Here is a 24,485-nt window from a genome sequence, read left to right on the forward strand (position 1 = left end):
GTGAATTTTTACATGCCAGTGTTTCTTTCAAGTATTAAACACTGTTTACTCCTTTGGCTATCTCTTGTCTCATAGCTGCATATGCTTAATTAAAAATTCATCATATTTCTAGGAGATGATAAACTACATTCATTTCATGCATCATCTCTTTAGCTCCATGACAGCTCTTTATTTCGACAGACTAACAACAGCACAAGGTTTCAACACAATGTGGAGTTAATGTTGCTATCTGCCTCTTATGGAGTAATCTTCACATCCCTGCTATTTAGACTAACCCTAAGTTGCTCAGTTAACTAGGGAGTGTGAAATCTCCTGTGAAGCTGTATTTGTAGGTCTGACAAATATTGCACAGAATTTTTTAAATTTAAAAAGAACACAAGAGACAAGGCTCACAGTCTGGGATTGCCTTTGGATCTAGCTTTGTCAATGGAGGCCTAGGTAGCCTCAGTGGTTGGAAGCACCTTGTAGCAGCTGCAACTGATGCAACAGCTACAACCATACCTAGACTGGGAAAGCTTAGCCACAGTAGTTCATGCATCAGTTATTTCAATAATGCATTTTTGCAATGCACTCTGTGGGGCTTCCATTGTCTTTCACCCAGAAGCTGCAGCTAGTGAAGAATGCTACAGCACGATTGCTGGTGAGAGTGATAACCTGTCAGCATATAACACCTCTGCACAGAGATCCGCACAGGTTATCATTTTGCTACCTGGCCAAGTTCAAGGTGTTACTATTACTATATATAGCTCTTAACAGCTTGGGACCAGTTTACCTATGAGATCGCCTTACCCCATGTGTGCCCGCTTGAGTGTTTCAATTGGTTGAACTGACACTGTTACGGGAGCCACATAATGCTCATTCCGCATTTCTAATAAATTTATCTTTTAGTGCAGCAGCACCCAAACTTTGAAACGCCCTGCCTATTGATATCTGGCAGGTGCCTTCAAAGCACTCTTTTTTTGGCACCTGCTAAAAACATTTTTCTTTAGGCAAACCTATCCAGGCATGTAGAATGTTGATATTTGTTTTAATCTGTTGTGTTGTTGTTGTTTCTAGCTTATCATTGATTTTAATTTGAAGGTTTTAAGTTGTTTAACTTTGTTTACTGGTCATTTCATTGTTCTTTTTGTAAACCATTTTTGAGTTGGTTTTTTTACAGTCAAGTCTATACATTTTATGAAATAAAGACATCAATTAAGTTTCCTTAAGAATTATTTTACTTAGAAGAGTTCAAGCAAAGTATTGCACTACATAAAAACTAGAGCAAACATACAACACAATTTCTCCAAAACCTAGCCAGAACACACTACAAGTGAAAATACGGTTTTAAGGAAACCCATACCCAGTGACTATAGAAATAAAGCACCCATCCCAGAGAAGAGCCCCTGGGAGAAGCAGTTCTCGGCGTTCCTTCTGCAGCCTGCCTTCTCTTAACTTACAGTCATTTCCTCAAGGTTAGCAGTAAACAGTCACAAAGAATGTTCCCGGACATATTTTTCAACAATGCAAACAATGGCTATTTTGAGCTTCAGGATATATTAAAAAATAATATTTATTTTTTCTTTGAAACCCCATGTCTCTTCCTTAGTTTTAATAACATAAACTGTTTGATTTTAAAATAATATTTTCTTATTCTTATTAATTATCTAGCGTCTGTGAGGGCTTCCTTGTTATCTGAAGCACTGTTCTCTCTTAATTCAGGAGAGAGATAAAGACAGATATGTAGGTAGGCACTTTTAAACTTGTTTTCTGTTGACTTCAAAACACAATGTTAAAAAGGATATAGCTTAAATAATGGGGTGAAAACATTAGTAGGTCTGTTAGTGAAAACTGAATCAAACAGAGTAAATGAAGCTACTAAAATAAAAAATTATTTCAGTTCATTTCCCCCCTCTCAATATCCACAACATTATGTTATTTTTAAAATACTATAGTCTGATATTCATGACTTTGGACCTGGAGTCCCAAAGGGGTTGATTGTGTTATTTAAATGTGCATGGAAGCATGGGCGTAACCAGGGGGGAGGGGCATGGAGGGGCGGCTGCCCCCCCCCCGTCAATCAAAATACATAGCAAACTGAGGTTCTGCTCCCTCAACAAAAATCCTGGCTATGCCCATGAATGGAAGGAGATTTGCACAGGCCCAGAAGCATTTTCCCCTTCATACAGTATGCAACCCTCCAAGTTATCATTTTGGATGAAGCAGAGATGTCTATCTTTCCAGCCGTACCATGGCTGGAAGCTATCACCCTGAGGGACAACTTGTTTTTATACCAACCTGCAGTTATTTCAGATCTATGGGCAAGTTTTCCTCCGTGCTTCATTATGACCACAAGTGCAACTGTCTGGGACATAGGAGCTGGCCTATTTGGTGGCTGCATGGAACTCTCTACCTTGAAAGACTCATTTGGGCCTCTCTCTTCTGTCTTTTTGCTATTTGGCAAAGATGTTCCTCTTTCGGCATTATTTATATGCTGCCCTAGTAGAAGAGATCTGAGTAGTAGCCTACAACATAAAAATAATCACATTATAATAAAACACAGAAAAAGCAACAAATAAAAACACAATAAAAATATAAATGGTCACTTTAAAACAGAGAGCAGATACAAAAAAAATGTAGCCAAATTAAATAAAACAGAGAGCACAGACATAAAAAACCCCACAAATCTGAACACTGTTAAAACCACAACATAATTCTAAATAGTGAGAAAATAAACAGTGTTTGCCTGATGCTAAAAAGAAAGAGGAACACCAGGTCTCCCTGGGAAGGGTATTCCATAATCAGGTGGGAGGGGAATGACTTCTGAAAAGTCACTTTCCCTCATAGCAGAGCTCCAGATTATGATATCAGCATCCAGGTATATAGTTGTGGGGGAGAGGCAATCCATCAGAATCTGAGCCCTAGCTGTGAAGGGTTCTGAATATCAAACCCAACACTTTGAATTGAGCTCAGAAACAGACCCAAAGCCAGTAAATACTTTTTGGGACCCGCTGAATCCAAAACTTTACCTTAACTTTTGAGCATCAGGCAACCAATATGACTGATTTCAACTTGTAACAAACATAGCATTGGCTCTTGAGGCTGCAGTCTTTAACCAAACTTGATGAAATTTTGGTTGCAAGCCAATACTAGCACTTATTCCAAAGAGTTTTAGAAGCCTATTAAAAATTACAAAATGGCATCAAATTGAAATTGATTTTGGTAAACTTGCATAATATGTACACTATATTACTGAACCTACTGAATTAGTTCTGGAAAATCTCCTTGAAATAAGATCCCTGAGTTAGTTGGGTCAGACAGCATGGGACATGACATCTGTCTTATTCTGTCCCAGAATGAGTTGAAGTTAAAGATAGAGGTAAACGCAACCTGCTCTTTTAGGCACTTCCCCTCTGTTGACTGATTGCATTTTTGACAGTGAAAATGTGCACACTAGTGCTCCATCCACCTTTAATGACTGACTGTTGTTGTTGTTTTTTATTGCTTGAGCCTTTGTGTGGGTATCGTTATGGCTTATAGTTTGACCGTGGCATTTTGGGAGAAAATGAAAAAGCAGTATAAATGTAAATGTAAAAAGATACAGCTCATTCTGTCTTTGAAATTGTTGGTGTGAAAAGAGCTCAACAGTGTTTTATTTAAACAAGGTCTGCTTCAACCTTGATTGACTTGCAGTAAATTGCCTGGTACGAGAGGCAAAAGGAAGTGGATAGAAAAATGGCAATCAGCACCAAATGTTTCACATATTGATTGACAAGCACCAGAGATGTGCTAGAGTAAGATAAATTGGCCAACGGGTCCCATCTTGACAGCTCCTGAGATGGGAAAATTGTTCTTGTTAATTTGCTGCTGGAACCTTGTCATTTACCGGGATATACATTTGAGTGTCTTCTAATTGTGTAAACAAAGTTTGGATATGTACATAGCATATTTCAACCGTGGATTTAAAAAAAAAATCTGCACTTTTATAAAAGTTGTAAAGGGGCTTAAGATTAAATGTGTAAAAAGAGAACAAGGAGTGTGAAACTAGCTACTTTGAAGAGCTACCTTCCCCTGAAATACAGTAAATTACTCTGCTGTCACTTGTAGAGTCCATTTTCAGAACTGTATAAGTTCACAGAAACAGTGCCATGGTGAGAGGTCTGAAACAAGATCCAAAGGTTTTCCTTGGTTAGATATTCCCATGACAACTTTTATAGCTAGTAAGGCTGTCCACCAACAATATGAAAAGATATATATGTTATATACAAATTACAAATACTTTTGTGGTAAGGTCACAAGAATCTGGGGGAGAAGGGAGGAGAGAATTTTTTTGTCCTTAATTTTTTAAAAAATGTATCCTGATTGCTGTTTAAAGTCTACATCTACAAATCTTATATTTTAGATTGACTTAACTAATTAATGAGGTGTTAAAAAGAGGTAATTATTATTCAGAAACAGGTGATGGTATGGCATCTCAGCTAAAAACTTCTACTTATAGTTTGTATTTTTGTAGCGGTGGAGGTGGAATCAATATTTGTTTCAGTGGCTTTTAAGAGCATACTAATTGTTATGTTTCAACTTTAAACATTTTTAAACGAAGCAAACTGTTCTAGGCAGTTGTGCTCTAAGCATTTCTAAGAGCTCAATTCCAGTTCATATAGCACCGTAGCTTCAAGCTACTTCATATGGTGGCATCCTGTCAGAACATGATAATCTGTCTGCAGGTACTCACTGCATGCATCGGACAACTTTATTCACCTTACCACACAAAAGTCATGTGTGAAGTGGCATGGAGAAAATCGCCTGAATGCGTATGTATATGGAGCAAGTCACAAATAATGATAGCCAGTTTATGGAATATCACATGTGGCAGCTGTCATTATTCACAAATACTCTTATAGGAAAAGACTGCAGACTGGTAATAGGTTCCCAATTTCTGACCCACAGTTTGATATGTTAAGCATGATTAAGAAATCAGAAGTGCCACATACTTCTCACATATACCACTGCTTTCCGCCAACTCACTCCCCTCTCTGCAGTCCCCATTGTTTCCTAACATTCCCAGGAACAGATTTTCAGGGAGCTACAGGAGAAGGGGGAAAGTATTCCATGAACTCTGTTCTTTTCATTGAAGGAAAATTACGATCCAAGCCAATATGTAAAAGATTCTTTAACATAATAGTGCAGGCTTTCCATAATAGCTGTTTTTGTGTGTATTCAAATGGAGTGACGTATGGCGAATGCAAACAGCCTGGATCAAGACGCTAGAGAGAGAGAGAGAGAGAGAGAGAGAGAGAGAACTGAATTGCGCTGCTGTGATGCTCTCAGTATATGTTATATATCTTTGAAATTGTTTAAATAAGTACATTTCCCAAAACCTTAATTCAGGGCATGCCTTATGCTGATGTTTAAAGATGGTAAAGAGTTAACACCTAGTCTTGGGTATTTTAGTTGGATTTCAAATTAGTCTGTCTGTGACATTGACATAGTCTAGCTTGAGAAATGCTAAATTGTTACAGCTCTGAATATTCTCATTTTACTTTCAAAAAGTGTGATCTTTCCCACCTACTCCTAACTCTAGCTGCTTGAATCACTAATTATTGCTATGATTTCAAAGGATTCTTCATGCAGTGCATAAAATAATGAAAGAACGGTATGTTTCATGGAAACTTTCATCTTGGAAAATGATTGCTTTGAGAATGTTTCAATTTGTAGGCTGTTCATTCTAAAGTAGCAATAAAACAATAGCAAATATAAAATATCTGCTTAAACTTATATTAAAATTAGTCTAAAACAGCTGAAACATAGCAGATGCCATAATTCCCTGCTCCCCAATACTCAGCTAGTTTCACTCATAAAAGACAGTTTACAATACTAGCTCAGGATGTGCCAAATTTTGCAGTTTTCATTGTTGGCTGGGTGGTGGTGGGATTGCCAAGGCTTTTCTGAGACAGCCACCATATAACCTCTCCATGTGTCCTCATTCCACGCACATTGCACACACTGAGAGCCAGTGTGGTGTAGTGGTTAAGAGCGGTGGACTCGTAATCTGGTGAACCGGGTTCGATTCCCTGCTCCTCCACATGCAGCTGCTGGGTGACCTTGGGCTAGTCACACTTCTCTGAAGTCTCTCAGCCTCACTCACCTCACAGAGTGTTTGTTGTAATGGAGGAAGGGAAAGGAGATTGTTAGCTGCTTTGAGACTCATTAAAGGGAGTGAAAGGTGGGATATCAAGTCCAAACTCTTCTTCTTCTTCATCATCATCGGTGGTCTTTTAAAACTTATTTACTTATTGTAAATCACAGCAGTCACAGCAAGACAAAAAGAGAGAAGACATTATTTTTAGTGATGGGTGGATCCCCTCTCTTGTGCCTGTATAAATGGGATTAATTTGAATAACATCTAATCTTTTAAAAAATAGTTATATATCACCCTTCGTGAAAAATTGATTTCAGGGTGAATCACAATAATACGATTTCTTTAAAACAAGCACATTAACACTTATAAATTATCTTAAAGCAGCATTGGAGCACAACTTAACTGTTAGCTTTCCCAGAGCTGCTGGAGGTGGTGCAACACTTTAGGGTCTCTGATTTATATGGGATGGGACTGTGTCCTTATACATTCATTTTGTCAAAGTGTTTTCTCTCAATTTTATATTATAATCAATCATAATTTGATTTTGGATCCTAAATTAGTGCTTCTGTGGCTGCTGTTAAATTACTGCTTTGAACCCTGGGGTTCCATCTCATACTTTAGTCTCTTTTCTCTTAGCTGCTGCCAGGCTGGAGATAGCTGTCATGTGGAAAACAGGAAAATTCTTACTTTGCCTTCCTGGTATGCATGTGTATGGGAAACAGCACTTTCTGAACGCTTGGTGCAACACAGAAGACTTATTAATGGACAGGCAAAGAGAGAGAGATTTTTAGGCACGTGTTCTTTGTTTATTGATCATATCAATAAGTCAGCACAGTTATTTCAATCCCCTATAATATATGCATCTCTATGAAGAGGACTAATCAGCGGGCCTGTTATTAAGGCGACATTTTCCCACCTTCGCCGCATCAAGCAGTTGGTCCCTTACCTTTCCCGCCCTGACCTGGCCACAGTGATCCATGCGACGGTCATCTCCAGGCTTGACTACTGTAATTCGCTCTACGCGGGGCTGCCCTTGAAGCTGTCCCAGAAACTCCAGCGGGTACAGAATGCTGCAGCGAGGCTCCTCACGGGGTCTCTGCCATGGGAGCATATTCACCCAGTGCTTTTCAAGCTGCACTGGCTCCCGGTGGAGTACAGGGTCAGATTTAAGGTGCTGCTTTTGACCTTTAAAGCCCTTCACGGCCTAGGACCCTCGTACCTACGGGACCGCCTCTCCTGGTATGCCCCACGGAGAGCCTCAAGGTCCATAAATAACAACACCCTAGTGGTCCCAGGCCCTAAGGAAGTTAGATTGGCCTCAACCAGAGCCAGGGGCTTTTCAACTCTGGCTCCGGCCTGGTGGAACGCTCTGCCTCATGAGACCAGGGCCCTGCAGGATCTGATTTCTTTCCGCAGGGCCTGTAAGACAGAGTTGTTCCGCCTGGCCTTTGGCTTGGAGCCAATTTGATTCCCTCCCTCCCTCCCTCTCTTTCTTTTTTCTTTTCCTTCTCCTCCTGCGATGAGGCTACATTTTAATATTTTAATGTTCCGTTATTTTAATGTTAGGGACACGGGTGGCGCTGTGGGTTAAAGCCTCAGCGCCTAGGACTTGCTGATCGAAAGGTCGGCGGTTCGAATCCCCGCGGCGGGGTGCGCTCCCGTTGCTCGGTCCCAGCGCCTGCCAACCTAGCAGTTCGAAAGCACCCCCGGGTGCAAGTAGATAAATAGGGACCGCTTACTAGCGGGAAGGTAAACGGCGTTCCGTGTGCTGCGCTGGCTCGCCAGATGCAGCTTGTCACGCTGGCCACGTGACCCGGAAGTGTCTGCGGACAGCGCTGGCCCCCCGGCCTATAGAGTGAGATGGGCGCACAACCCTAGAGTCTGGCAAGACTGGCCCGTACGGGCAGGGGTACCTTTACCTTTACCTTACCTTATTTTAATGTTGTATTTTATTTTTAAGTTGTAATCATTCATCTTGTTTTTATTATTGCTTGTAAGCCGCTCTGAGCCCGGCCTTGGCTGGGGAGGGCGGGGTATAAATAAAAAATTATTATTATTATTATTATTATTATTATTATTATTATTATTATTATATATGTACTTTGTTGTTACTTTTTGTAATTGACGTTCTAATAATATGTACTCCATGTGTTGTTTTTGTTTTTATGTTATGTTTATGGGAAACATGTTGCTCCTGGTAATGCCACAAGGAATGTAATGGTTTTGAGGCTTCCTTGCAGTCTTCACCCTCCTGAAAGCCCACCTGCCATCTTATTTTCTCTAACTTACTGAGGTGAGGAAATGTGAGGACAGAGGGCTCTTGGTGCTGCTGTGCAAGAACTTCCAGGAATGCTGGAGACCATGTAGTGTAGTTTCTCTCTGTAAAAACTCTGTAAAGTTCATGCCAGCATATGCATTATTACAGTATTCCTTACGGCTTCCATATGAGGGTATGTGTACATAATATGCATATATGTGCTGTGTCCTTTGTGACTAGTGCAGACTTGATCACATGAAATGTACATTTGACTGGCATTATTGACAAGGCAAAGTGTTTGGAATTTGTCTGAAAAGGGCAAATGTCCTTTTTGCAACTTACCATGCAACAAAAAATGTCCCTTGACAGAAATTATTTTAATCTGATATGATTTTCCTACATAAATCTCCGTTATGTGAACTAATATCAGGAGAACAAAAATGATTATTTAAAAGCAGATATATATATATGTATGTAATGTATAAAAAAGAAGCTGGGAGATTCATGAGGTTTACAACTCAATTCTGTGCATAGTTACTCAGAGGTAAATCCCACTGTGTTCAATGGGATTGCAACTTTAAAATGTGAAGGGATAGGTGGCAGAAGCCAAGGCATGTTCACACATCTGTTTCTTATTGAGAAAAAATAAAATCTTCAATCAACCCTTGCCATCTTGAACATCGGATTTTCATTCACCTTATACAAACTGATCGCTCTATATAGTGTCTTAAAAAAAGGCCATGAGAGTGAGAATAATTCTACATAATTGACATTTAGGATGAAAAGAGATTAATACTAGAAATAAATGGCTGTGATATGTTTTCCAGTCATCATAACAACATAGACCTTGTTAAAGTGTGGGTTTGCTGAAGTTGAAAGCCCAAGTCATTATATTCTCATCTTGTTAAAAAATCTGATAGCCCTTTCTTTTTTAGTTAAAGAAGGATAAATAATATAAACAATTTACAACTAAAAGATGTAAAGGTTTTGCAGCTGCTGAATGTCTTTTGGGAGATTAGATTCTATAATGAGAAGATATAACCCTCATTTTACAAAATCTGTTGCTGTCTTGGGAAAAAACATCACTGAATAAGATTAGAAAATTCTTTTCGTTCTTGAAACCATTACAGTTGCAGGCTGATTACTTGGCATATGCTTAATGATATCTTCATAGCTGAGAAGCAATAATTTGTTAAAGTTAAAAGAAATAAGTGAGAGTCCAAGTGAGAAAGCTCATATTTAATTATACATATTTATTGTTAGATATATGTGACTTTATCTAACACAGTAGGTTCAGTTTTCACAAACATGCGCCTATGGTTGTCCCATAAAAAAACAAACCACTTTGGGATGATAACTATCTTAGGGGCAAACTAGATATGGCATGAACATTTTGTAAATAGGGTGCCTTGTGATATATATTTTTGAAAAGCAAAACAGCTGTGGACTCCCAGATTCAGATGACAACTGTAGCTCCAGGAAGCGGGGGTTTAACTCTTTCCAAATGCTTTCTCCAGGGTGGAAACCAGCAGCCAAAGCTGCTAATTTTGCTTAGGGCAGTTTATGGTAGGGTTGGCATATTTCCTGACGTATCCAGAACACTGCAGTTGGAAGCAGTGTCTAGGTGTAAATTCATATAAATGTCCAGGAAAATCCGGCAGTGTTGTTTGTTTTTGTGAACAACTCTGGGCAAAAAAAAAAAAAGGCAAAAAGCAAAACAAGCTCAACAACTTTTCTTTCCGGATTTTCACTGTTTGAAATATGGCAACCCTAGCTTATTGGAATGACTACAATTTGTAATTTATATTGGGAACTCTTGCTGCTGGGAGATCCTATTCACAGATGTCCTGCATTGTGGCTAATTTGGCCCTTACAGAACATAATTTTTGTGAGATTTGGATTTCAGATGAGGAAAATGCAATAGCTACTATCTAACTTGTAATGCTCCAGATGTTGCTGTACTAAAGCTTCCATCATCCCTGACTGTTAGCCATGCTGGCTTGAACTGATGGGAGTTGGAGCCCAGGCTCTCCATCCTTGCTATACATGGTATAATAAGGCAATAGAATCTTTGGATCCCAGGCAAGCTGTTTAATTTTACTGGGCCTTGAGTACACAGGCAGACATCATATGAAGAAAAATATACTGTATTTTAAAAACAACTTCTGAATGTCCGTGTAAAACATAAGATGGTGTTTAACGATGTTTTACTTTCAATAGCCTGTAACTTGAGTAGCCGTACTGAAATTAATGGACTTAACTTAGTCATGTTCATTAATTTCAGTGGATCCATTTTCAGTAAACCTTAGCTGACTATCACCCACAGTCTTGGGAACTTGGTGTTAGTATATTTAGTATATTTACAATTAGAAAATTCTTTCTGTCATAAAATAAAAATGAAGACACGATCGGCAAACTATAGAGCAGAATATTTTGCTCCCTTAATTGTGATTTTCTAAGGAAAGCTGGAAAGGGAAGGAGTACTGTTTTAACATGTACAAAATAAAATTTGAACATATGTACTGTTTTCTGATTCTGATTCCTTTTTTCAAATACTGAGCAGTCCCCAAATAGACAATCACTTTTGTGTTTATCTGAAATGTGACTAATTGCAAAGTGGTTTCTTAGTAGCAGAATCAGCAGCAGAGTTCAGGTGCCTCATTCTGGGCATTGTGTAGGCAGAACAAACTATTAGCTGTCAGTCTGATGTCTGTGATCTGTCATGCTGTGCCATCTTGAAGATAGTCAGCAGTTGTAGTGCAGCCCTCTGCCCATTGGAATCTGGCGATTTGAGAAAATAAAGTCCTGTGTGGCCTGAAATAAAGTCCTATGTGGCCGGATTCTGGCCTGGTTCCTCTGCCTGAGCAATTTGTCTCACAATGCAGTTACTGAACCTCCTTCCTGCCTCCCAGCCACCACCTGACAAAGAGCCTACTGAATGTGCTGTAATATATATTTCAATTTGCATTATTGTGTCCCACATTACTATCCATTTTACACCATTCTGGCATATTTAACAATATTTTCCACTCTTTAAAATTACATTAATATTGCTGACAGCATAGATGCTTCAATTAGGCTGTCTTTGAATAGGAGCCAGAGTCTTCCCCCCGCTTTTTTGTCCCTTTTTCAGATTCATGTGAAAGGAGAAGCTGACATTTTTCATTAGAATGAGAGCTTAGATAATATTTTAATGTGGTTTTCTGTTTATATTGCTACCTTTGCATTTTCTTAGGAAAGGCAGGATGCAACCTCTTTCAGGCTTTTCTATTTATTGGACTGCTCTGAAATGCATAAATACTTCCTGACTGCTCTGAATGAGGATTTTTCTGCTATGCTAATGAGTACAAATAAGAAAATGCATCCAAATGTGGCTAGGTTAGCCGTCATGTTATTTTAGCAACGAAGTGGGTGCAATTAACTTGAAGTGCCACAATGTGTAGTGTCAGAGATCTTCAGTGGGCGATTTTTAAATTCACCACAACAAAGAACATCACAATCATTTTTCCTCACTTCCATATTGTGCCAAAGAAATGAGAACTAAAAGTTTGTGGCCTTTTGATACTGTTTCTCGAGCAACTACTCATTAGTCCAATAGCAGGTATCTGATTGATTCTTTAGTTCTGTCACATGACTGACAGAACTGTAGAACTGCAGCTTGCCTCGCAAAATGATCTTGGGTTTTGGCACACACTTCAGAAGTCAGAGAGTTTGTATCTTTGCCTCTGGTTGATGATAGAACACGGTGTGCAGCTAAAATGACTTGCATCATACGTAACTTGAATTTCTATCTTTCTATAAGTTCAGCTTTTTTCATATAAGATCAGCTGAAAATGCCCTATTGTTGGTATCCTCTTTGTGCCAAGGCTTGGCTTGTTGTTGTTGTTGTTTAGTCGTTTATTCGTGTCCGACTCTTCGTGACCTCATGGACCAGAGCACGCCAGGCACTCCTGTCTTCCACTGCCTCCCGCAGTTTGGTCAAACTCATGCTGGTAGCTTCGAGAACACTGTCCAATCATCTCGTCCTCTGTCGTCCCCTTCTCCTTGTGCCCTCCATCTTTTCCAACATCAGGATCTTTTCCAGGGAGTCTTCTCTTCTCATGAGGTGGCCAAAGTATTGGAGCCTCAGCTTCAGGATCTGTCCTTCCAGTGAGCACTCAGGTCTGATTTCCTTAAGAATGGAGAGGTTTGATCTTCTTGCAGTCATGGGACTCTCAAGAGTCTCCTCCAACACCATAATTCAAAAGCATCAATTCTTTGGCGATCAGCCTTCTTTATGGTCCAGCTCTAAGGCTTGGCTTAGCATGTCATATAAACCCAAGATTTTAGTTAAGCTTTCTCCTCAACATGCTAAGCCAAACATTTATTTAGCTGCCAAGCTGTGCTAAGCTAAAATGACTGGGAAGGAGCAAAGCAGCTGAAACTTCCTTCCTGGAGCCTAGCATGTTCACACTAAGCCCTGGTTTGGTTTAGCATTATATGAGAAGGCAGCCAGTCTGTATGTATGTGAGAAGGCCTTCTCTCAAAGATATATATCCAGCATTTTTGAAGGATGCAGACCACGTGGACAGAGGCTATGCACTTCTCTGTTGCAGGTACAGTCCAAATGAGGTGGTCAGAGCCTGCCACCATCACACAGCTGCATGTTCCATGTATTGATAATATCATTTGCATTCATTTTAATAAGCTCTTTCATGGGTATGTTAAAAATTGTAAACAAACAAACAAAGAACAGGTTGAGAGAGATCTGAGAGCCTGTAAAAATGTTTTACTTTTTGATCTGAGCTGGAGAAAAATTAAAGATCTTGGCATTTGGGCTAGCTTTCCACAAACCAAGGGTTTTTTCCCCTTCACAGAGACTCCTGCTGGAGTATGAAGGTCAGACAGCAACTTTTTAAATTTTTGCCAGTCTCCCGTTCCACCTGCAGCCCCTTCTGCCATCTCTCAAGATGCTTCAGAAGGTCCCAGAACAGATATTTGAGGGAGAAAATGACTATCAGGGAAAGCCAAAATTGGGAAAATGTAATGCAGTGCTATTGCCAGTGGAAGCTTAGTTAGGATGTAAGCCGAGGCCTTCATTTGATGCACACTTTTATGAATCCCCCAAGTTGTTATTTGAGCAAGTGCAAATGATTTTTTTCCTAGCCACTCAACTAGAGTTTCTGACATGAGAATTACACCCTTTGTGGCTTTTATTTTAAACTGCTGCAGTACATTTCCACAACTTTAAAGAGACAAGGAGAGACAGATAACAGAGGACCACCTGAATTTTACATATTAGTTTGAATTAACCACCTAATTATTTGGCCACATGCTTCTAGACATATGGAATATTCCAGTCACATATACCATAAGGATAAATGCATGAAACCTTTGTTTTAAGATCATGTACTTTATTAAAATATGGACACAATATCAGCTATCTTTTCTCTGGAAGGAATTCTCATATCTTGTCAAATGTATTTATTGTACAAAATGGGTCAAAAAATGCACAAAATGGGGAATCTCATTAGACTCAAGCATTTAACTATTTGTCCTACAGTGTACAGTATATACTGTTTTGACTAGCCTGTATATAGATGCCACCTTGACTTTCACATCTGTAGACAGATTGTTGCCACAAGCATATCTTCTCCTGAACTAAAAGCAATGTAGCGAGTGAAGGACTGTGACCACTGCATACATAAATATGTCCACATGCTTCTGATGAAGAAGGTTGGGAGGCTCTTACTTTTCTTTCCACCAGTTGAAACTGCCTTCTGAATATGCAGAAGAGGGATTTATGCCAGAATATACATTTTTCTAATATGAGTTCTCTCCTACTCTTTTTAATGTAAATATTAAGTATACAATAGCAGATATAAATTTGTAAACAATTAGCTCCAAATTGCTGAGGGTCAAACAACATGTTGCGCAGGTGTTTATAATATAATCTCCTGATATTTCACTTTCACTTTCAACTGCAGGTGTTCCCTAATTGGATTGGGACAGCAGCAAATGGGAGAGGATATTTAACCCTTTCTCCCTGTTTTTCTGATCTAAATGCTCCCCTTCCCCAAATACCTGACTCAGGAAAACATACAGTTTACACAAGGTGCCTTTTCCCTGTTTCCCCCCTGTGATAAATTCTGAGCTGGAACTTCATTAAATTACAGGTTAAATAAATTCTAAGACTCATAATTAACCTGTAAGATATGGTAACCTTTAATTTTATAACATGAGAGAGCTATCACTTGAAACCTGTGATGTGAAAATACTGGGTAAACATCACCTTATGGTGATTTTAGCACATCAGAAGTGGTCATGGGAATTGACTCTCATGTAGGCCTGCAGAAGCTAACTTGCATATTATCCTGCTCTATTTGCTCTCCAAGAGTGAGGAAGTTGTTTTCTTTCCTGGATGCCTGAGCAATAAGAGTATGCATGGTGTACTGCACATAACCAGGCTTTTCTTATGCTCTCATTTTTTTCAATAAGTCAGGGTTACTGATTTCCCATGATGGTCCTTGTGAGACTCCAAAGCAAGACTGTTCATGGATTGTCATGCTTCTGAAGTATTTCTTAATTTTAATAGTCATAATTCTGTGACAAAGACATTTTGAAGCCTAATGGCTAAGCCATCTACAGGATTGTAGATATAAGACTGATTCTTACTAGTGGCTGTTTCCTCCTCACTGATACAGAGGTAGTAAAAGCTGTCAAACATAAGGAACCCTCCTGTAATTTGAGCTTCAGTTACTGGCATGCCAGGAGATGGGCTTATTCTTAATGATAGTACCACTCCATGCATTAGTGAGCTTGATCCCTTGCTATTCTCAATATATTTCTAATCGCTTGTAGAAATGGGACAAGTATTGAACGGGGAAATTTGAAATGCAAACTTCCCCCACTTGTAAAGCGCAGTCCAAATTGAAATGAGGTCCAGCCCTTTTCAAGCTGGATCTGAGTCAAATTGGAGTTGGCACTCTTCTTCTAGCGCTGTCTTATTCCCTCTGCGAACTAGGGGCTGATGAAGTGGTTACCTCAGGCGGCAGATCTGGGCCCAAGGAGCATGTCATTCACTGCCATGTCATTGGCCTGCCACACTCCCATGTCACTCCCCCTCCATCCCCTGCAGCTGCCGCAGTCACCTCCACCTCCGCTTCAGCCATGCTCCTGCTGTGGGGGGATGGTAGCTGTGTGGCTTGCCTGCAGGAAGAGGGGTGTATAGTGGCCTCTCAGTGGAAATGAAGGAAGTGGGAGCATGGTGCCATGCACGCCCATGGAGAAGGAGAAGGTGTGACAGCAAGGTTGTTGGGTTTTTTTGTCTCAGGTGGCAAAATGTCTTGGGCCGGCCCTGCTGCGAATGTACCACACCTTCTCCAAGAAAAAAGGGCTTGCTTTGTGAAAGGATAATGGATAGCATTTAGCATAATCATAATCATAATAATATTGTATACTGTCCTTCATCCACAGATCTCAGGGTGCTCCACGATATAAAATGCTAGTTCACATTTTCATATGTGTGTGCCCACACTCATTATCTTGGGCAAAGGGATAGTACAGGAAACAAAGGTTTCCAGCTGACACAAAAGGCCAATGGCGACTCTTCTTGGCCTTTTCTTACTTATAGAATCATAGAATCATAGAGTTGGAAGAGACCACAAGGGCCATCGAGTCCAACCCCCTGCCAAGCAGGAAACACCATCAGAGCACTCCTGACATATGGTTGTCAAGCCTCTGCTTAAAGACCTCCAAAGAAGGAGACTCCACCACACTCCTTGGCAGCAAATTCCACTGTTGAACAGCTCTTACTGTCAGGAAGTTCTTCCTAATGTTTAGGTGGAATCTTCTTTCTTGTAGTTTGGATCCATTGCTCCGTGTCCGCTTCTCTGGAGCAGCAGAAAACAACCTTTCTCCCTCCTCTATGTGACATCCTTTTATATATTTGAACATGGCTATCATATCACCCCTTAACCTCCTCTTCTCCAGGCTAAACATGCCCAGCTCCCTTAGCCGTTCCTCATAAGGCATCATTTCCAGGCCTTTGACCATTTTGGTTGCCCTCCTCTGGACACGTTCCAGTTTGTTAGTGTCCTTCTTGAACTGTGGTGCCCAGAACTGGACACAGTACTCCAGGTGAGGTCTGACCAGAGCAGAATACAGTGGCACTATTACTTCCCTTGATCTAGATGCTATACTCCTATTGATGCAGCCCAGAATTGCATTGGCTTTTTTAGCTGCCGCGTCACACTGTTGGCTCATGTCAAGTTTGTGGTCAACCAAGACTCCTAGATCCTTTTCACATGTACTGCTCTCAAGCCAGGTGTCACCCATCTTGTATTTGTGCCTCTCATTTTTTTTGCCCAAGTGCAATACTTTACATTTCTCCCTGTTAAAATTCATCTTGTTTGTTTTGGCCCAGTTCTCTAATCTGTCAAGGTCGTTTTGAAGTGTGATCCTGTCCTCTGGGGTGTTAGCCACCCCTCCCAGTTTGGTGTCATCTGCAAATTTGATCAGGATGCCCTTGAGTCCATCATCCAAGTCGTTGATAAAGATGTTGAATAAGACTGGGCCCAAGACAGAACCCTGTGGCACCCCACTAGTCACTCTTGTATTGTATGTTATTCCCTGTCATGGATCCTGAGAGGAAACAATGCTGTGCTCTTCACCATTTCTTATCCCAAATTGTATTGAAGATAAGGCATTTCTGTCTGGGAAGTGTGGGGACTGGGGTGTCAACTTGAATTAAATATTGCGGGGGCTCAGGTAAGCCCCACCCTGCATAACTAATCACATAACACGGTGAACACACACCTTTTGAATAGCAATGCCCATCAACTTTGTAGGTGCCGGCCTCCTCAAAAAAATTATTGCGGGGACCAAAGCCCCCATGGCCCCTAGGAGTTGGCTCCTATGCGTGGGGACTAGCAAGAAGCAGGGGAAGGAGGAATGTGGTGGCTGCTAAATGGGACTTTTCAAGTGTTCATATGAAATGCTTGAAAAGTGCATTAATTTTTCCTCCACAAATGTGTTTGGGAACTTTTCATACTCTCCCTTTTTTGTGTGTGCATGAAAAGCTCAGAGATAGGGTACACAACTCTACTCTTGGCCAGCTCACTACAACTTTTTACAGTGCAGCAATCATATATCATTTCTAAGGTTGACTACAATTTGGATGATGAAACTTGTCTCACATTATACAATAGTATAATAGCTACTAATTTGAAGTAAAACAGGATTGGTTTATAGCCTGTGCCTGTTCTCTTATTTGCTCTAAGTTTGTGTGTGTGTTTGAAGAAGTTACCTTATTTTATTTTGTTTTTGTTTCTTTCTGGTATTTGCATAGTTCTGTAAACATTTACTAATACGTCACTGAAAAATATTTACAAATATTGGGAAACAACTTTATGACTTTGTGATTTTACAGAAATCTTTACTAATCATGGTAACAATAAATACTTTAATAATTGTGCTAAAGATAAAATTCAAAATGATGGAATGGATAGATGTATTATGAGTATTATCCGTTCTGTACTTTTGCAGTATGTGCAGTATGTTTCATATATATCAAATGATTAGGACTGCGCAATTTATTTAAGAAGATTGTATTTAATTATTATGACCCACATATCACTTTTAAAAAGAATTTTACCACTTCTTCTTAAATATGGTCAAGCTGAGCTCATGCTAGAAAACACACACATATGGCTGAGCATATGTGGATTACAAAATATGAAAATCCTTCCTGGTTTTCCTTATATTTCACATGTGGTGTTTAAACACAGTCAGAATGTGTGAGAATTTCTCATATACAGGATATTTTTCCCATGCAAGGTGTGTCAAATATAATTCTTGATGCTTGAGTCATTTTGTTGGAAAGAGAACCACAATAAATCTGAATCTGTATATTAATTTTCTCTGACATACAGTGTAATATTTCACAAGGATATACATGTCATGGGTTTATGACATCAACTTTGGTCCTCTTATCACCAGTAAACACATCTCTTAGATAAGGTTAGGAAAAAGAGTTATTGGTACTGAAAAAGTGTTTGGCTGCTTTTGTAGCAAACCTCGAAGCTTGCATTTTTTTGCTTCCATTTCACCCAAGGCAGTAATGCTTTTTTAAATGTACATACAGTTTTTACACACCCACCGTGACCTACTGGATTGTCTAAAATGCAGGCATACATTTAGTCAGGTGCTGTTGCTATGAGCCAATAGCTGTGGTTAGGGCCAACATCCAAAAAAGAGTGCTCCGGAAGTTTGGGAGAGGGGGAGTGGAAGCTACAATGATTTTATGAGAATGGCCATATTGCTGTGAAATTACAGAACTTTTGGTGCACAGCAGTTAGGAGAAATGTCACTGTCAGCCAGGCCTCTTTCTGCGTTTCAACTTACACTGCAGGGATGGGGGCACAATCCACCCTATGGCTGTGCCTTGGAAGTGTCTCCTACTGATAATGCACCATGGGGTCTTCCAAAGTACAATTCCTGCTTTAGAAGCCTGCTCTGATGTTGATTGTTGTAGTGATGCAAATATCTGTGATTCTTCAAATCTGTCATTTCACACAGTCTCTTTTAAGAATGAAAGGGGAGGAGGGCAAAATCCCCATGTCCATATTGCTTGAGATTTACATTTCTCAACAGTATATAAATCAGCCTTTAGTACTGGATAAATAAGTATCATTAACTTTGATGATATCTGCAAGCCCCTTTGGATATTTTACTGCATGATTATAACTAGTTGTATAAACCATAGTTGAAAATAACTACTGTAAAATCCCATTTCTCTAACATTTGTAGCTAATTCATATATGCAGCAGAGCTTTGTATGCCTCACTGACCTTGGCAGCAATACAGAGGTCACATTTCCACATGGTTAAGCTACTCCTGAACAATTTCTCCATCTCACCAGACACAAACCATTTTTACTCCTCCCAAAAATCAGTCAAGCAGCAGGTCTTCTCTAATTTCTTTTTCCCTGACAAGGATGATGAATATGTGCAATGCAAAGAATCTCCTGCCATCTATCCTTCCATGTTTGAAGTGCTAAAGCAAGAAAGAAGCTAGGGCATTTAGGTGCTGCAGTCATTAGAAACTGTAATTGCAGAGAATTGTCCTGACCCTAGGCAAGCAACTCTGTTGAGTCAGCATTTAATGCTGGGGCCTTAAAACATGTATTCCTGCACTAAGTTCTGTTGAATGGGTGGCTTGGTGTGGTGAGCTGGAAAAATAATATAGGAAAGGGAGCATATAGAAGGGTGTTTTTCTCTGTTGTGCATTGATGAGTTCCTATCTGGAAGATAGAAGCAGTTAGAAATATGAGTTGGTAGATGTACAATTCTGATTAAACCAAATAATGTTTTGGCTTAACTTAATTCTAATTTGTCAACCATATCTTTTCAGCAGCAAAATACAATATATACATTATTTTCGTTCTGCACAATTTACAGCCACAATTCAATACATTCTCTATTATGTGGATATACAGATTTTTGAAAGCCAATAACGTACAGCCACAAAGTTACATAAATCCCCTGCAGGTAAGATAGTGTTTAAACAAATTTCCAGGGGAAACAGACCCACAGAATGACTTTCTCAAGTGCCTTGGCGATTGTGCTATGAAAGCACTTCACTGAGGGCACACACTGTGTTCTGGAATGTAACCATGAAGACTATGCTCTGGGTAGGTTGTATAGGGTGGAATGTGCTGGTGTGTACAACATATTAATCCATTTCAAAATCATGATTATGTTGGAATGCAATTTGCTTTGGCAAATTAAAATTCATGTGCTTATGTGTGGAACTCTGACACAGATTTAAAATAAACATGCCAAGATGGGACAGGTGCCACCTGAGTCTACAAAAAAGGACAGCTAGTTTTATTAGGATTGTTATATATAAGCCTGGGAGTTTAACTTTCGTTGATGGTGCCATAATACTCCTGAAAGATCAGACCCTCCAAAGAACATGTTACACTTATTTTTGCTCATTTGCATTGGCTATCAAATTATTTCTGGACCCAATTCCAGTGTAGTATTATGTTCAGTGTTTTAAAGATTCTGCCTTGCATAATTGAAGACCATCTTTCCACATAGTTTAATCTTCTAAGGTTAACAGAGCAGCCTTCCACCCATTTTCCTTCCCTTTCAGACTCAGAGGAGGTTCTTATTGGTTGTTACACAAACCCTTCTGGAACCAGCAAAACCCACTTCACAACACCTGTACAACACCTTGTACACCTTGCAGGATAATTAAAACTAGAGATGGGCAAGCTGTCTCCAGACACATTGGGTTAATTTGGCAACAAGTGAATTCTTCGTCCAAAATTGGAGAGAACTCTGATCATTTTTCTGAGCTAGGAATGCCTCGTGTTCCACCAGCCATACCTGTTCCCAAATAACCATTGTTTCAGTGCCCATCCAGTACATCCCCATTTCCGTTATTTGCCTATTAAGTGACAGCTGGCAGGAAACATAATGGCGGTGCACAGGAAGAGAATTCCTTCCTTCTTTGTCCCACAGCATGATGAGTGGCAGTAGTTGAAAGGGATTCATGGGAGATGTTCTTAAAAGCGCTACTTCAATTACTATTCTGCTGGGGGGGGGCAACAAGAGGGAAGGACAGAAGGAAGTAGGAGAAAACTCATTCCTCTCTGCATGTTAAAACACATGCCACTTCTGCTTGCCAAGTAAGGGAAGAGGGAGTGTTTTTTTGGGAATGGGGATTATGGTAACAGGGAGAGCTCCCAAAGATGTGGGAAGGGAAGCCAGGAATTATTTTCCAGCTCAGACTTGATCTGATACAGGGTGAAATTTCAAAAGCTGTTATCTGGGTTCAGGCAGGTTTTTACAAACCCTCAAAGTTTTTCTTTGAGTCTGACTTGAGAGAATGTTACCAGCATTCTAGTTAGAATTTGGGTTGCTATTCAAGAGAGATTTTCCAGGGACTACTTAGCTAGTTTAGCATTGCTGCTGATACTGAGTTAGGATGCATTTCTCATTTATGCTATGAAACTAAAATAGGTTTTGTTTTTTTGCTTTTGTATTTATTTTATTGTGCAATGCTTTGTAGATTCTGTGTGTAATGCTGTAGTAGTTGTAGTAGCAGCAGCAGGAGTCAAAATAATTTATTGCCTGAATTTACAAAAATGGAGCAACATCTGCAATGGCTTACTGAGGTGTGCATTACTGGTACTTATGAGGGATATTTTTATAATCCTGTTGCCTTTCACTCCCATCTCTCAGTGAATGGAGGCTTCAGTGTGAAGCTGTTTTGCGAATAATGCTTTTGTTTTTTAAACGGACTTGAATGTGTCAGTCAAGTTTTCTGAGTCCAGTTCATATCATTTTTCTTTACAACATTCAGAAACCCTGGTTCAGCAGAGCAGAAAACAACAGAGGGAGGAGTGCTGTTTTCTTTTAGGTACTGAAAATAACTGGCTTACAAAATGCTTCCAAGTGGGATTTTTATTCTGTGATTGTGGATCTGTGAATCTCCTCAAACATAATGCTGATGCTAGATCAATTGGTGGGTATAGAAAACTGCCTGTTCCCTCTAAAATAAATTATTGGCATTAAAACTTTCTTATATTAAAAAAATTAGTGATGAGGGGGTTTTAAGTGTGTGTGTTCAGTGCTGTTTTACAAATAGGTTTTATTTTCATTCATCTAGCATCGGTTCATATAGCCTGATACAGGCTGATGCTGTGAAGACATTATCAGGAGAGGCCAATCCCCTTTCTTGGAATGCCTTGTCAACACAGCTTATCATACCGTCTTGAATATGATGCAAAGGGGAGAGTCAATACCAATTGACAATGGGTATTTTGATTCAGCCCCAGCTGTAATCATATGTGGTAACAAACAATTTCAGTGTTACTGTTTGTGGTTTCTTTCATTACATTCATTGCTGAACTTTGATCCCTCTGTCCTCTTTCCCAGGTCGTCCCATTCCACCTACATCCTCGTCTAGCCTTCTCCCATCCGCTCAGCTGCCCAGTTCCCATAATCCACCACCAGTTAGCTGCCAGATGCCCTTGCTAGACAGCAATACTTCCCATCAAATCATGGATACCAACCCTGATGAGGAGTTCTCCCCAAATTCATACCTGCTAAGAGCATGCTCAGGGCCACAGCAGACTTCCAGCAGTGGTAAGGAAACGCTATACATGTGGCATTTGATTATAAAATTCTTAGCTCAAATGAGCAATTTCTAGTTGTCATGAAAACAGTGACTCAGGCATGAACATTGTGAGAAATGGGCAAATATTTGTAACTGTGAAAAACTGGAGGTTTTGAATGCTTTATTAGATTAATGTTTTATATCTTGATAGATGAATATTCATTTGATATCTCATTGACAAAGTTTTATTTGGGAGTGTTTCCTTTGAATTAGTAGTTACCTATATGAAACTGAAACCATTAATGTGCCTTATTAACTGATGGAAATCTTCATGAATGGTTTGTACTTGTTTGCAGGAAAAATATAACCGATAGGGTTTTCACTGCTTTGCATTTATATAGAATAATACATTGGCTTTTAAAATGCAAAATGTTAAGCTGGCCCTGTTGTTATGTTTCACACTATCCTCATATCGGTATTAACAGCTAATCCTAACTTTCCAGTCTTCATGCAATGGTGATGCCCTTTGAAATTGACTTCTGGCTTATAAAACATTTAGATTGTATTTTTAAATGAGAAAGTAGGTTCCATTTTACATGAGAAAGTAGGTTCTGATTTGCATAACTCAGTGCTTGCAGAAGATCCTTAGATCCTTTCACAAGTCAGAGTTCAGATGCTTTAAAAGCATTGTAGAGTACTTGGAAAAACCAGGTACAGGTGGTTTTCAAACACAGGCATCAAAAATTTGGGAAACCTAAATCAACAGACTGGTAGACTGTGATTCTTCACTTCGTTTAAAGGTTAGTTTGGTTTCAATACTCATTCCAATATTCAGTATCATTTTAGATTCTGTATAAAAGTCTTTGGAGGCTCTGCCATTTCAAATTTAGACCTTTTTTACTCTTTGACCTTTTTAAAAATAAAAGTAAAGAATCTTATTATCCCAATTTTTCTATTATAGTACCATTTTAAAGTAGTGTAACATGTCTGCTTATTATATGCTATTAATATGTCACAATGCTTAATGGATGTGTAAATCCAGAACTAGTAAATAAAATAAAACTTTTTACTTGAGTTTTTGCTTTAACACATTACAGTGAACAGTATTCTCAGCATTTATGAGCTGTAAAACTGGAGGAATGAACTTGAGTTGGAATCTGCTGTCATTTCTCTTGAGAAGGAAGCATAAGAGATCACAATTCTCTTAAGATGTCCACCATTCATGGTTGGTGAAGGACCCCCATGGGAGAGGCAGGGATGTGTGGGAGAACAAAGGGAAGCTTGCAAGTGTGAGCTGGGAAGGTCCACCCCTTTCTGTGTAAGAGAAGGGTTAAGATCTACCTTTGAGAGAGGACTTTGCATTTTCATTCTCTTTTTCGTTTTTGTTTTCATTTAGATTAGTATGTTTTTTATGGTGCTGTATTATGAAAAAGCGTCAATATTTTGTTAATGAAAAAAGATAGCCACCACTCATGATAAAGAAAAGTTGCCACCTTAAATTGTTATTCTAAGCATGGTTACATGGAAGTTTAAAGTTTCACCATTTGAGGTGTGATAAGAAATTCGTATAATATTGTCTAGTAGTTGTCTTCTCCAATTTTAATTATATAGATATGGATATTATATATTTAGCATTTACTGCATCCAAATTAAACATCTGAAATCATGTTCCTTGTATATTTATGTATTTTGATTTTATTATAAACCACTTCAAAATTAGTGGATAGGACACAGTCCATAAATTAACTAAAACAAATAGACAGCAAAATAGGTTTAACCATTATTATTATTAAACATTTATTTACACCCCACCTTTCTCCTTGATTAGACTCAAGGTGGCTGACGTTGCCCTAAACATTTAAGCCAGTCTATTTGAAGGGGGTCTGAATTCACTTTGCTCATTCACCTGCTGGTATTATAGCACATCTTGCAACCAAACCTTTAAAGTATTTCAAAAATCATTAAAAGCGCCATGCTGCTTTGTGTTTCTTCTGGCATTTT

The 24,485-nt window shown here is 39.3% G+C and overlaps 1 protein-coding gene across 16 annotated transcripts in view; it reads left to right on the top strand.

Annotated features, from left to right (window-relative positions):
* TENM2 (teneurin transmembrane protein 2) overlaps positions 1–24,485 on the top strand; it is a 719,087-nt gene that overhangs the window by 429,773 nt on the left and 264,829 nt on the right. For 8 of the 16 annotated variants that reach the window (XM_053376484.1, XM_053376486.1, XM_053376485.1 and 5 more), the window contains 2 exons: positions 21,729–21,785; positions 22,304–22,513. The exons of 2 other annotated variants lie outside the window; for them this stretch is intronic. In XM_053376484.1, coding sequence (XP_053232459.1) covers positions 21,729–21,785; positions 22,304–22,513 — 267 coding nt within the window. The remainder of the gene's footprint in view (positions 1–21,728; positions 21,786–22,303; positions 22,514–24,485) is intronic. 6 more of the 16 variants (XM_053376487.1, XM_053376489.1, XM_053376494.1 and 3 more) reach the window with 1 other exon arrangement.

Source organism: Podarcis raffonei, chromosome 2, assembly GCF_027172205.1.
Source record: "Podarcis raffonei isolate rPodRaf1 chromosome 2, rPodRaf1.pri, whole genome shotgun sequence".
NCBI classification, from domain to species: Eukaryota; Metazoa; Chordata; class Lepidosauria; order Squamata; family Lacertidae; genus Podarcis; species Podarcis raffonei.